The sequence below is a fragment of the Tasmannia lanceolata genome, unplaced genomic scaffold (genome assembly GCF_043159265.1).
Source record: "Tasmannia lanceolata isolate RefF3 unplaced genomic scaffold, GAP_Taslan_0.1 ptg000005l, whole genome shotgun sequence".
Classification (NCBI taxonomy): domain Eukaryota; kingdom Viridiplantae; phylum Streptophyta; class Magnoliopsida; order Canellales; family Winteraceae; genus Tasmannia; species Tasmannia lanceolata.
The window spans coordinates 10,953,574-10,968,127 of record NW_027518682.1 but is presented as its reverse complement, the minus strand read 5'-3'; the positions used below and the strand labels follow the sequence as shown (position 1 = coordinate 10,968,127).

General features: G+C 40.5%; 1 protein-coding gene and 1 long non-coding RNA gene across 2 annotated transcripts; both read right to left on the bottom strand.

Moving 5' to 3' along the window:
* Positions 1 to 429: 429 nt before the first annotated feature.
* LOC143876868 (uncharacterized) lies at positions 430 to 7,100 on the bottom strand. Its single transcript, XR_013250489.1, has 3 exons — positions 7,022 to 7,100; positions 716 to 944; positions 430 to 561 (listed from the first exon to the last, which is right to left on the bottom strand). It is a non-coding gene; the product is annotated as an uncharacterized LOC143876868 (long non-coding RNA).
* A 3,534-nt stretch (positions 7,101 to 10,634) lies between these two features.
* LOC143876619 (uncharacterized) lies at positions 10,635 to 12,997 on the bottom strand. The gene is made up of 4 exons (XM_077378312.1): positions 12,599 to 12,997; positions 12,311 to 12,484; positions 12,025 to 12,202; positions 10,635 to 10,973 (listed from the first exon to the last, which is right to left on the bottom strand). Exons 1-4 carry the CDS (start codon positions 12,800 to 12,802, stop codon positions 10,861 to 10,863), a joined length of 669 nt encoding a protein of 222 aa, XP_077234427.1. The 5' UTR covers positions 12,803 to 12,997; the 3' UTR covers positions 10,635 to 10,860.
* Between the last annotated feature and the right edge of the window lie 1,557 nt (positions 12,998 to 14,554).

Below are 14,554 nucleotides of genomic sequence, written 5' to 3'. Positions count from 1 at the left end.
AAGGCTCACAGATCAAGACTAGTGCAGGAGGGTTAGCCCACAGATCAAGACTGATATATCTTCATGTATTTGAATTTTAAAACCCTTAATGTATGAACAGTGTGTTCCAGTTATGGGGAACAAGAAATTCATTGCAGCAGATACCAAGGCACATGAAAGTTGCAACATATTTGGCCTCTAAAGAAGCAGCCAAAAAACAAGAGCATAATATTAGCTTGCTAAGATACAAAATTGTTGTCATCACAGCAAATAAAATTAATAAACATGCAAACTATCTTTTATCAGCTAAGCATAAATTGTGACCTGTCCTGGCTTATCAATATTGTCTGATAGTTAAAAAAATTGTACAAATGCCAAACCCTCAATAGGACGTAATTACATTATAATTACAAAGGAGAAAGCTCTTACAAAATTATTACAAGGAGAGGACCTGGAAAGCAAATAACCGGATCTATCCCCAATCCACAAAGGGGAGAGATGGATATCCCCCCTCTGGTGGAGGTCTCAATGATGGGGGTAAGTTCTCAAGTGAAATTCTCGTGTAATCTCTGACCACATCACCTGTATATAAAATGAAAATGAAAATGAAACGAAAAGTTAGAAAAAATAAAAAAGAGAAGTAGTCATACCTGTAAGAGGCAACAGATCTTGGCGATTAAACATTGAGAAAATCACAGAAACAATATGGATTGAATTTAAATGAGAAAAATCATACCGGAAGCCATGAATTGGGTTTTTCTTTCTCTCTGAGTTTCTCTTCGCTACACAACCGTCAGTGATGGGGACCGGTTTCTTTCTCTTCAAGCGTGGATTCTCAAAGATTCAAAATGAATTTGTTGTGTGCAAATAGGACCCAAGAGTTCCCTTTTATAAGCGTTTGTGGGAAGAGATGCGACTCCTCATCACGCCCATCCCTCTCCCCAAACGTCTCTTTACGTTCATACCTTTTCACATAAAGTTTTTTCATTAATGACTTTTCATAAAACCAATTAACTAACCAAATGATCTTGACCATCGATCTTGCAAAAGCCACATCCACCGTTAGGATTATTTCCTAACATTCTCCCACTTGGCTAGCAAGATCTTTGAGCCAAACATAAGGATCATAACTTTAAATTAGTTAGATAATAAACCCAACATTCCGTTTAGCAAAACTACCAACAATAAACCATGTAACCATTGGGTCACCAACTCTACCCAATAGCCTACTCCATGATTATATTATTAGTAATTCTTACTAACATGAATGTAAAAGTATACATGCATAAGATGTAAACATGGTCCAAAACAGTCATACAGACACATTCTACCTCTTATTAACAATCCATTTACAAAATGCGCACGAAATGGAGCGGTAGAAAATAATCATAATATATATCAGAATCATAAAATATAATGTGATCACAACAGTGTATCTCAATACCAAATGCAGACTCCCACTATCATAGGTTATCAAAAGTGTCAACCAATCCCATGCGCGCTACATGCTCTCTGAAGAGCTTTGGTGACAAGCCTTTAGTGAAGGGATCCGCCAACATAAGTGCGGTGCTTATGTATTCCACAAATACATGCTGATTCTGAACTCTTTCCCTCAGAACAAGATACTTTAGATCTATATGCTTCGAGCCGTCTCCAGACTTGTTGTTCTTGGAAAAGAAAACCGCAGCGGAATTATCACAGAGAAGTTTCAGCGGCCTCTCAATAGAATCAATCAAATTAAGCCCTGAAAGAAAATTTCGCAGCCATAAGGCATGAGCCGAAGCTTCCGAACATGAAATAAACTCTGCCTCCATAGTGGATGAAGAAGTCATTCTCTGCTTGACGCTTCTCCAAGAAATAGGTCCTCCTGAAAGCATAAAAATATAACCAGAAGTGGACCGATGGGTGTCCCGACAACCAGCGAAGTCGGAATCAGAATAGCCAATCACCTCAAGGCTATCTGATCTCCTAAATGTGAGCATGTAATCTGAAGTCCCTCACAGGTAACGCATAACCTTTTTGGCTGCCTTCCAGTGATCCAGACCTGGGTCACTTTGGTATCTACCAAGCATGCCAACTGCAAATGAAATATCTGGACGGGTACAAACCTGAGCATACATGAGACTACCAACAGCGGAAGCATAAGGAATATGTCTCATCTCATCCCGTTCCAGTGCGTTCCTGGGACATTGTAACTGACTGAATACATCACCCTTAACTATAGGGGCAAGACTAGGGGAGCACCTCTCCATGCTGAATCTCTTAAGGACTTTTTCTATATAGGTCTTCTGAGACAATCCCAGCAATCCTCGAGTCCTATCTCGATGAATCTCTATTCCTATAACATAGGAAGCTTCACCAAGATCTTTCATATCAAAATTCCTTGAGAGGAATTGTTTTGTTTCTTTCAGCATGCCTAGGTTACTACTGGCAAGTAGTATATCATCAACATATAACACTAGGATGATGAATCGACTCCCACTAACCTTAAGATATATGCATTGATCTACAGCATTTTCCTTGAACCCAAAACTAGACACTACCTCATGAAATTTCAGATACCACTGCCTAGAAGCCTGCTTAAGTCCGTAAATGGACTTTTTAAGCCTACAGCTTAGGTGCTCTTCGCTCTCAGCCTTAAAACCTTCAGGCTGAATCATATAGACATCTTCATGAAGATCACCATTTAAAAAAGCAGTCTTCACATCCATCCGGTGTAACTCTAAGTTATAATGAGTCACCAAAGCCATGACTATCCTCAAAGAGTCTTTCCTTGATACTGGAGAGAAAGTCTCTTTGAAGTCTATTCCCTCTTTTTGAGTGAACCCTTTAGCGACTAGTCTGGCCTTATATCTTTCAATACCGCCCTTAGAGTCTCTTTTGGTCTTGAAGACCCATTTACAGCCTACAGGCTTGACCCCTTTAGGTAACTCGGTAAGTTCCCAGACACGGTTCTTTTCCATCGAGAGCAACTCATCCTTCATGGCTTCAAGCCACTGAGCTGATCGGTCGCTATTTATGGCCTGACCAAATGAAAGTGGATCATTATTCATTTCACCGTCGTAGTCACACTCGTTTAGATAGACAACATAGTCATCAGAGATGGCTGACCTCCTCTCTCTCTGTGACCTACGCACAGATTGCTCAGCGACAATCGTTGCTGGAGCATCAGGAATGTGGGGTGAAACCTCCAGTGTGCCATCTGGTGCATCAATATCCTCAGGTGGAGGAATCGACACTACTCTTTCTTGAATTACCGGTATTGGAACAAATATCCGGTTCTCCTCAAAAGTAAGTGACCTAGGCACAAAACTCCCACTGAGATCATCATCCTCTAAGAATACAGCGTATCTTGTCTCTACAATCCGGGTGCTATGAGTAGAACTATAGAACCTATAACCCTTAGACCGTTCAGGGTAACCTATGAAGTAACAAGAGATGGTCCTAGCATCTAACTTTCTCAACTGGGGGTTATAAACTTTGGCTTCAGCCATACAGCCCCAAACATGCAAATATCCTAGCTTAGGCTTTTTACCGGCCCATAACTCATAAGGGGTCTTAGCCACAGCTTTACTCGGTACACGGTTTAGGATATGAACGGCTGTTTTCAATGCTTCTCCCCACAAGGACTCAAGCAATGGTGAATTGCAAATCATGCTCCTCACCATATCCATAAGAGTACGGTTTCGTCTCTCAGCAACACCATTTTGCTCAGGTGTACCTGGCATCGTGTACTGAGCGACAATACCGTTCTCCTGTAGGTAAAGTGCGAACGCACCTGGACTGCGGCCCGTATCGGAATATCTGCCATAGTATTCCCCACCTCTATCGGACCTCACAACCTTAATCTTCCGGTCAAGTTGTAACTCAATCTCAGCCTTATAGATCTTAAAAGTATCCAGTGCTTCCGACTTTTCTTTGATGAGATAGACGTAGCTAAAACGTGAAAAGTCATCGATAAAGGTAATGAAATATCTCTCGCCACTTAGGGCAGGAGTAGGAAATGGCCCACATATATCAGTGTGAATAACTTCTAACAGGCCGGTACTCCTAGTGGCACCCTTCTTACTAGTTTTGGTTTGTTTACCCTTAAGACACTGCCTACAAATCCCGAAATCAGAAAAGTCAAGAGGAGGAAGAACTCCATCCTTCACCAGTCTTTCCATACGACTAATGGAAATGTGGCCTAAACGCTTATGCCACAAACTGGAAGAGTTTTCATCAACTCGACCCCGTTTATTGCCACGGTAACTGATTTCCTCATTCACATGCATGGATAACAGAGAATGTGCAAACGAGCTATCTAAATAAATCATATATAGATTGCCCACAAGAGGACCAGAACCAACAACATTGGAATCATGGAGTAATGTAAAACCTTTATTCCCAAACTTAAATTCAAATCCAAAGGAAACAAGTTTGGATACAGATATAAGGTTTCTGCTCATGGCAGGTACATAAAATGTGTCTTCCAAATACATAATGAAGCCACTATCTAATACAAGACGAAAAGTGCCAATAGCCTTGACGTCTGCTTCTACTCCATTTCCCATCTTAATGGTTCGCTCCCCTTTCTTGAGTCTCCGTCTCTCTTGAAATCCCTGCAAGGAATTCGAAATGTGAATAGTGGAACCTGTATCTATCCACCAGGTATTTCTAGGAGCATCTATAAGGAAAGATTCATGACAAACAAAAACTGAATTATTACCTTTCTTATGCAGCCACTCTTCATACTTGGAGCACTCTTATTTATGTGACCAAGTTTCTTACAGAAATGGCACCTAAAGCGACTTTTCATCCCACCGGTCAAGCCCTGAGCCGAACCACTTGCTACCTTCTTCTTGCCTTTCCCAAAGCCCTTTCCTTTGGTTTTCTTCTTGAAGTGACCCTTCGATGTTCCCTCTGTGGTGTAATGAGCACTTTCAGGTTGTTCGGTCTTCAACCTCTCTTCTTCTTGAACACACATGGCTATGAGTTCACTCATTTCCCACTTCTCTTTCTGCGTATTGTAATTAATTTTAAATGGAGTAAACTGTGCATGAAGAGATGTCATCATGAAATGAACAAGGAAACCTTCAGAGATCTCCATGTTCATTTTCTTTAGCTGGGAGGCCATGTCATTCATTCGCATAATGTGCTCTCTCACACCACTACTACCATTGTACTTCATAGTGATCATCTTCATCATCAGTGTACTGGCAAGAGCCTTAGACGATCCCTTAAACTGATCCTCTACTGCCTGTAGGTACTCGCTAGCAGTAAATTCCTCATTTTCCTCTGAGTCGGGAATGCCTCCTCGGATAGAGGTAGAGATCGTGCTTTTCATAATCATAAGGCTCATGCGATTTGACCGTTCCCATTTTTCATAAGTAGCCAAATCCGCAGCAGTACTTTCATTAGAAGGCACTTCAGGTTTGTCATTCCTAAGTGCATAATCTAGGTCCAAACAACCTAAGACTATGTGAATATGATCCTTCCATTTTCCGAAATTAGTCCCACTTAAAACCTCGATCCCGGACAAATAACTAGAGATAGAACTAGGGTTCAATGCTGTAGACGAAAAAGACAGACAGTTACAATTTTGCTCACTATCTAAGACACCATTTAAATCCACAAAATGAGTTTATTCAGTAAAATCCACGATTTAATGTAATCCAACTTTAAAATAAATGACTAAAGTAAACAGAAACACAAAATACATAAGTGTGTTCTTGATGGAGCACCCGGTGTGTCACCGTGGGATGTCCGTTGGGCCATGCCACGATACACAAGTGGCTCCATTTTTAAGTCAATTTATCTTTAGGGAAGTTAGTTGGATTGCCTAGAATCACAGAAACACATAAATGTGATTCTAGGGAGACACCAGCGTATCATCATGGGTCGTCCGTTGGGCCGTGCCACGACACACATTTGGCTCTCATCCATGAGACTAACTAGGGCCAAATAACTCTATACTTAAGGTACACATCACCGTTGGGCAGAAGCGCAACCCCAAACCAAGTTATCCAGGCCTAGCCCTCTCACACCGCATATTTGTGCAAAGCAACAGTCATCCATTGGGCTGAGTGTTGCTCTTGGACAAATGGACGGAATTTAAAGTGATTTTGTAGTTCATAATGTGTCACTATATGCGACACTGTTCTTTATTTAAACCACTAATCCTAAGCGATTCCGTTTCCCAGTCGGAATCACAATTCTTTGTTCATTCACAACTAAAATAATGAACAAAGTGTACAAACATGTGTACATAAAACCCGTTTTCAAGTTCCATGAAAAACAGACATCAAATTTGGGTTCAGAGGGGTGGAAATCCCCTAAATCTGGATTTACCCGGCCCAAAACCCAAAAATAATTTGACTCAAAATCAAACAAATAAAACCAAATTTTGTTGAATTTACACTGTAACCATATAATACAGTGCTCATATGAAAAAACTGACTCCAAAAATGGGTTCAGGAGGGTTCCAAACCCCTAGAACCAATATTAGCCGGACCCAAAACCTCAAAAAATGCCAGAAATGGCCCAAAAAAGGTCCCTGGGCCGATTTGGGTTGGGTCTGCTGGGCCCAGACAGGTTTTATGGGCCTTATCTGTTAACTGGGCCTTTCAAAAATCGCGGATCCTTGATGGATCCTTAACGGGCCTGCGCGGCCCATCGGCCCATCACTATTCATCATCTTCTCCAACAGCAGTTACAAATTCCAGAAAATCCCAAAAAAACAACAAATTTCAATTTCAATTTTTGGGTTCGTTTGACATCGGATTTAGGCACCGTTTGTTGCATTGGACTCGTCTCTCGACGAACTTCACATCCATACCGGAAAATCACCGGTCGGAGCAACCGTTTTCCGGTGGCACGCCGTTTTCCGGCGATGTCAAAAATTCCCAAAAATAAATAAATTTTTTTAATCAGATTTTCTCGCCGTTTTCTCGCTAGAACCGTGGCTCTGATACCACATGTAAGAGGCAACAGATCTTGGCGATTAAACATTGAGAAAATCACATAAACAATATGGATTGAATTTATATGAGAAAAATCATACCGGAAGCCATGAATTGGGTTTTTCTTTCTCTCTGAGTTTCTCTTCGCTACACAACCGTCGGTGATGGGGACTGGTTTCTTTCTCTTCAAGCGTGGATTCTCAAAGATTCAAAACGAATTTGTTGTGTGCAAATAGGACCCAAGAGTTCCCTTTTATAAGCGTTTGTGGGAAGAGATGCGACTCCTCATCACTCCCATCCCTCTCCCCAAACGTCTCTTTACGTTCATACCTTTTCACATAAAGTCTTTTCATTAATGACTTTTCACAAAACCAATTAACTAACCAAATGATCTTGACCATCGATCTTGCAAAAGCCACATCCACCGTTAGGATTATTTCCTAACAATACCTTGAACCCATCAAGCCATAATGACCCTTACTGGGCGTTTGCCGGGGTAAATCATGAAGGAAATGCATAACTGTTGTGGGGTGAGGCAGTTGAGAGCGTCAAGTTATCTAGGGAAAGTGAGTATCAAATTATCTGGTTATCGTCGAGCCATGTTATACCAAAAACATCTTGATATATTCTTTCGTAAAATCGTAGTAAGATAAAGGTCAGTTCAACCAATGTGGCTGTTTGGGCTGTCTCTGGATGGATCAAAATGTTAAAACATGAGTGCAGTAGTGAAGGAAAGAATTTTATCAAATTTACAACCAAGGTTAGTTTATAACTTCATTAAGGAGATGCATAACTGTAAACAGATACTGTAAACAGATACAAAGCAATGAAAATAGGTTCACAATATCCCTTGCTAGTGAAACAAACTTCTCGCAGGACGTGGTAGAGGTGGGTTGAGGGTAATGACAATTTGGAGCATCAACAACCCACAACAACAACAATTGAGGCTAGGAGAAGAATGAAAATGTCATGGTTGCCAAACGTGGCTCAGGTTCAACTAAAACTAAAACTTTATGATTTTAATGTTTTAATGATACTAATCACTTTGATCTCATCCATTGATCTTGCTAAGTGCACACTAACGGTTAAGATCAACTCCTACCATAGGCATAAATGTCAAGTAAATAGTGGTCCACCAGTTAGATGAATAGATATTGAATTTTATTTTATTTATGGGTAATAGAATGTTTTTATTTTAGCATATAATTGATGTATTTCTTTAAAAAAATATGTATCTTTTAAATGTCATATTATCTAGAGCTCAAAGGCCCTCTACCAAGTTCAAGAATACCAAAAGCCCATCAATACAAATCAAACAGGTCAGCATGTAATTGAAGTATGGAGGAATGCCATTGTAGGGGTACGCAAGTAATACATCCGAGTGGACCCCTTCTATGACACTATTCCAATTCGTGTGATTTTTAGGCCAATGGAGACGATTGATGAAGATGGACGATGTAGATATATCGAAGTTAGGTCCCACTATGTTATTGATCATGAGCTGGTACCCTATTGAAGCACCCTAGTGGAAACTAGACCTGGCAAACGGGTGGGCCGGGCCTAGGGGTGCAACTCGGGTCAGGTTCAACCCGAACCAGACAGGTTAAACCCGAATTTGGGTTGGGTCGGGTTAAGGTTTTTCAAAAGTCCGGTTGGGTTGGGGTGTCGGGCAACCCGACCCGACCCGACCCGAAACCCGACAAGTATTCCCATATGTATAAAATTTTAAAAGTTAAAACGGCAAGCGAGTGAATATTCCAATTTGAAATTTTCGGATTTTCTTCCATCTTTCCCATAACTATTTTCTAATTTCAATCTTTCCCGTATGTCACCATTTTACTATTTTCTAATTACCTAAAAATAAAACATGTGTAAACATGTGTATAAGAGGTTAAAAAAAAACCCAACCCTAAGAACTAAAAAGAGAAACGTAAGCTGCTTCACTTTTAACTTGTTACTCCTCCATCGACGCTCTCCGCCTCTCCCCTCCTTGCAGAGTTGCAAGTAAGCATGTGCATGACGGGTGGGTCAAGAAGAAAAATGGGGGCTGCTGTGGTGGAAATGGACAGATCAAGAAGAAAAGAGTGGGGCGCACAAAAAAAAAAACATGTGCATGATGGGTGGGTCAACCCGACCCAAATTGGAAATCGGGTTGGGTCGGGTTGAGTAAATTGCAATTCGGGTTGGGTCGGGTTGAGCCCAGCCGGGTTGCAAATCGGGTCAGGTTGGGTTGGAAAAATGGGTTCCTCGGGTTGGCCTCAACCTGACCCGACCCGAGTTGCACTCCTAGCCGGGCCGGGTCATTTTGACCTGGAATTTTATAGGTCACAATTTGGGGTGCACCCAAGGGTCACCCGTTTTTTGTTTTGTTCTGTTTTTTTGTTTTTTGCTGTTTTATTCCAACAGTATCATAGGATGATCCAAGCCGTCAATGAGATGGGGAGCCATAGGCCCATAACGTAAATAGGTTGCGCCCAAAAAATCATTTCCATAGGACGATCCTAGCCCTCTAATCTATGGAGGAATTTCATATTATTATATATGGAAACCTCTATAGATGGGAGGGCTAGGATCATCCTATGCAAATGATTTTTGGTGGGTGACCCATTTACGGTGTGGTCCATCACATGGACGGTTTAGATCATCCTATGATGTGGTCAGTACAGCACTTTCTGAAAAGTACGGGTTTATAAGGGTTTACACCATATAAAATCTCGATCATTTGGGCTTTTACAGATCCGCACGGCCCGGCCTAGTTTTGACATGACCCGTACGGGCTGGGTGACTAATTTAGTGACCCGGCCCGGGCAGGACCGGTGGACCCTGGATCGGAGTCATTTTTTGTCAGGTCTAGTGGAAACAGGTCAGCTTAAGAGTTCTATCTGCCAGAAGCAATAGCAGAGAGCGTAGTTAATCGAGTGATCTGACTCCCTCATCATCTACGGGCTAGAATATATGAGCCAAATCATGAAAATATCAAGTGGGCTCCGCATCTACCTCTACGCTAGGTCAAAGACAACAAAATTCTTCAGCTTTAAATGCCGAACACACATCCACAGATTCTACACTGCCTCCAAGGCTCCAACATACTATAGAGACCCTCAACTTTAAATGTCCATATCCTTAGACAAAGCATCATCATTTTGAGAGCAACAGATGGAGCTACGGATACGCAAACACCATGCAACTCTAGCGAGCATGGCCATGCATATACACGTAATGGGGCATGGGATGGCCCCATTACGTGGTATATAGTACATGGGCATGATCACAGGAGCCATTGTCCCATCCCATGAGCCCATGACCTTCTCACAAGCATGGCCCCATCACATGGAATGTAGTACAAGGGCATGATCACATGAGCCCCATTATCCCACCCGTGGCCAAAGTGAAGGACACTTGAAAACCCACCCTTCAAGCAGTACTGCAGGCCTTTATTGTCGCTGCCCACTCCAACCGAGCTAAAAGCTGTGAATTTACAAAGAAGAAAGCTTTCAGATTTGCAGTGCTTTCTTCAAGCAAAAGAAAAGGGGAGTAAGCATTAAATATTTGCCTACTTCTCTTCCCCCATGTCAGCAAAAAACTGAAACCCACCCTAAAAATATGAAGGATAATAATGTCTTGAGGTAGTCTGTCACATCTGAAGTGAGCGATAAATATTTCACCGGCTCAAACAAACAAAACAACAAAATGATTAGGACTAATAGAGGGAACTACAGAGCAAATAACCTTCTAAATCTTTATTTATGCATATAAGAAGATTGCAAAACCAACACACTTTTTTCCTCTTTCCTACATTTCTACGTTTTTACATATAAGCAGCAAACACTGAAAGATTATTCCATTTCAGATTTTCTTTTTCTTCTTTGCATGGGCTTTATTTCTTTTATACAAGCGCCACTTTACTACAAAAAAACAGGAGGTTTTGCTAGAGTTTAGCTCAGTAAGTCCATTCATGAGGCAGACCCACCTCAGATGGATGTTGGAATGTCATTCCCTGCCTCCCACCAGCAACATTTCTCATGGGTTGCTTTTGTTCTGCACTCTTCATGGCTGAGAAAAGCCAAAAGAAATGAAGTGAAAACCAACTTTAATGCAATAAAACACAACCTTACATATTTAAATCCACAGTCATGGTGAACTGATCAGCTCTTACTGGTTGACTATTATTAAAAGTGAATTATAAAATGAAAAGAGAAAATTCAGAACATTTTGGTATTTAACATTTCCTTCCAGGTTTGAAAAAATAATGAAACATACAGTGTAATTATCTTAGCAAAAGAAACTTTTAACACTTAACAAAATAAAGAACAAAATGATTATCAAGAGGGGATTAATTTTTTAAGGTTCAACTTTGATGTCTGCAACAATGAAGAAAATTTCAGATAAGACCCAAATCATTAAAACAAGTAATAATATAAGGCATGATACCATACAAAGTATGGGCAAGGAAAAACTCATTAAAACCCAAAAAAAATACTGAAAGTATAAAAAGCCATTTTTTCATATACTTGCAAACATTTGCAGATATAGAAATACAAAAAAAAAATCAACAGATTAGAAATCAAATGAAACGTATATGAATTTAGAATTATTAAACAGTTAAAAACTTCATAACAAAACTGTAATTCAGGGTTTAGTGGCATCTAAACACCTGTAGAAGAATAAAAATATAACACCGAATAGCCAAGAAAGAGAGAACCAGAAAGACCCAAATGCATAAAATATTAAATAAGAAACACAAAAGCCAAAGAAGAAAGAATACAATAAACCCAGATGTGCTCAACCAAAACCCTAGACATAACTGGAGCTGATTTCCAGAATGTTTCCATCTCAGTAAGCAAAGGATAAAAATACAAACAAGATAAAGCTTATAAAAATAGAACAAAACCAAAATCCCCATAACTACCAAACAGTTCATGAACTTCAAATAGCTACCACAGAATAAAAACAAAGCCAAGAAAATGAATACAAAATTAGGACTTCTAGGCAGTATTTCATGAACATATAAATTCTAACAATAAAGATAAAAGCCAAAAAAATAAAATAAAATAAAAATAAAAGCCATAGAAAGAGAAAAACAAGAGTCTATTGGGGTTCTTACCGGATTTCTTCCTAAAATCAACGTTTGAAACGCGCGGTAGAAAAACGCCCGTTCCTCCAGACTCCCTTAAAAAACCGGTCCTCCTTGACCCATTTACCTGAACCGGTAAAAACCGGTTTTGACCCCGGTTTTGTTGCCTTTGCAAAACCCTAGCTCTCTCCTGCAAAAAGCTCTCCACCTGAAAAAAGAAAAAAAAAAGAGAGAAGAAAACCAAAAACCGGTTTCAGAAAATATACCCAAAAAGGTAAGAAAAAGCTGTTTCAAGTTATTTTACATTTTTACTTACCTGGGGTTGGACCGGTTTGACCGGGTAATACTGGTTACCGGGTCCCGAACCGGACCGAAAACCACCGTTTACAAAACCAGTAGGGTTTTGACCAGCACCAGGATATGAAACCCTAAACCCTAATCCAGCTTGCGGTGGTGGAGACACAGTAGCAAAACGAGAACCCGGTCCAATCTGCGAAGAAGAAAAAAACCGGGTTTTATACCAGAACCGTTTCTTAAAAAAGCCAAACCAAGAAAGAGAAAAAAAAAGAGAGAGTAAAAAAAAAAAATAGTAGAGTTAGAAGACCTCTAAGAAGTTGGGGATTAAATTTGGGGGAGGTTTTATTGAGAAAGCTTGGAGTTGTTTTGCGAGGTTCTCCATGTAAGTGAGTTGGGAAGGGAATTCAGGGGTAAGTATAGAGGAGGTCTGAGGATCGTAGATTTCGTCAGGGAAGATATCGGACGGTAACCAGAGCTCCAAGTCGTCTAAATTTGGAGGTAACTCCGCCATGTCTTTGGAGGGTTAAAAAAAGTGGGGTTGTTCTGATTTTTTTAGGGTACCCCAAAAGAAGGTCAGAGGAGGAGTGGTGAAGGTGGGGGGGGGTTTTGAAGCGTGGGAAGCGGGATATTTTTGGGTGGGTTTGGAGAAAGAGAGCTCTGTAACCGATGTGAAAAGGGGAAGAGAGAGGGAGTAAAGAGGGTGGGTTTTCAATACGACGTTACGAATTTCAGTCTAGAGAGAGAGAGAGAGAGAGAGAGTACTCGTTTCAGTATATAGGGAGATGATAAATTCGCACCCCCTGTAGGATGAATTGACGTCAAAAAGCAAAAAAAGCTTCAGACTTAGCGTCACACGTTTAACTTTTTTGACGTCAATTCAAGTTAGAGGGGTGGGAATCATCCTACAGGGGGGTGCGAATTTTTTAGTAGTCTTCTTTTATTTTATTTTCTGAAAAAACAGACCGTACGCACGTGACCACACGTTAATTCCAGTCGAACCGTACATCTCGCCTCTCGTCTGGCTCCACTCCACAGTCCACCCCTCGGCCGTTTGGTCTCTCTTTTTCGTTATTTCCCTTTCTTGCCCTTTTTTACTTTTCTGGTATCTCTGCAACCTCTTTAAATTGCGATTATATTTTTGGGGGGTTTGGCGTATATATTTTTCCATTGCGATTTGCTAGCGTCCATTGCAAAAGGCATTTCGCGGAGCGTCTGTTGCACTAGAGATCAGACACCTCTGATGAATAATGAATATGACAAAATCTGAGCCTATGTGGCTGCTCTCTCGTGCAACATACACTCTGGGAAATTCCTAGCTCTGTTTGGTTGCTTGTTTTTAGGGGATTGTAGGAGTTTCAAATGCATGGTGATGCCGGAATTTTTTTGGTTCTTGGGACTTTTGTTGAATTTCCATAGGAAACTCACGTTTTGTTGCTAGTTATATAGTGGGCACAAAAGAATCCCACAAACCAAAATAACCCAGCACGAAACCCAAAGATGGAAAAAAAAATCCCAGGAACCAAAATAATCCCGCATGAAATCGAAGGAACCAAAATAACCAAAAGAAGAACTTTTTTCTTCCCAACAGTTCAAGCAACCAAACAAAGCATGGGATTTTTATTTTACCGGGATTTTTTTTTCCCACCATAGTCTGGTCAACCAAACATGGGATTTTTATTTTACCGGGATACTTCCAGAGAGTTTTTTTTCCCACCAATCTCCCAGGAAGTTTTTTGTTCCACAAAAGTCCCAAGAACCAAAATAATTCTGGCATCCAAACGGAGCTAAAACATGTTTAGTTGTCATTTACACCTTTGACCACTAGACAACTTCTAGACATCATTATTAGGTTTTATCCTAGGTGGCGACTACGTGGCGGAGATGTTCCCCCCTCCATAATCTTCTCCTCTTTTTTCACTAAAATGGAGAAATTTGTTGGGGGAATTAGAAGAAATTCTTGTCTTATTCTTTCTCTCTCTCTTACTTTTCTCTCTCTTCTACCTATATTTTGATAATGACACCTTACATCTTCCGCTAATTTCCTCGCGCAACCAAACACTACTCGCAAATCTCCCTCCTACTATTCTCATCATCTTCCATTCTTGTCTAATTCTCTTTCACTTATTTTTCTCCTGTTCTTCCAGCCATCTACAAGCAATAAAACAGAACAGTGATGGATGCTAGCAAATAACTTTTATTCAACTTAATTTAGTTTTTTCTTGGGTAAATTAAAGGAAACTCTCTCGATTAGTGTTCCCCCAAA

Bases quoted from the DNA above. Each gene is read 5' to 3' on its own strand.
- LOC143876619 (XM_077378312.1), bottom strand. From the start codon at position 12,802: ATGGCGGAGTTACCTCCAAATTTAGACGACTTGGAGCTCTGGTTACCG. The intron at 12,485-12,598 runs GTCTTCTAACTC...TCTTCTTCGCAG, and splicing joins TAATCCCCAACTTCTTAGAG to ATTGGACCGGGTTCTCGTTT. The intron at 10,974-12,024 runs GTAAGAACCCCA...GGCTTTTCTCAG, and splicing joins TGATTTTAGGAAGAAATCCG to CCATGAAGAGTGCAGAACAA.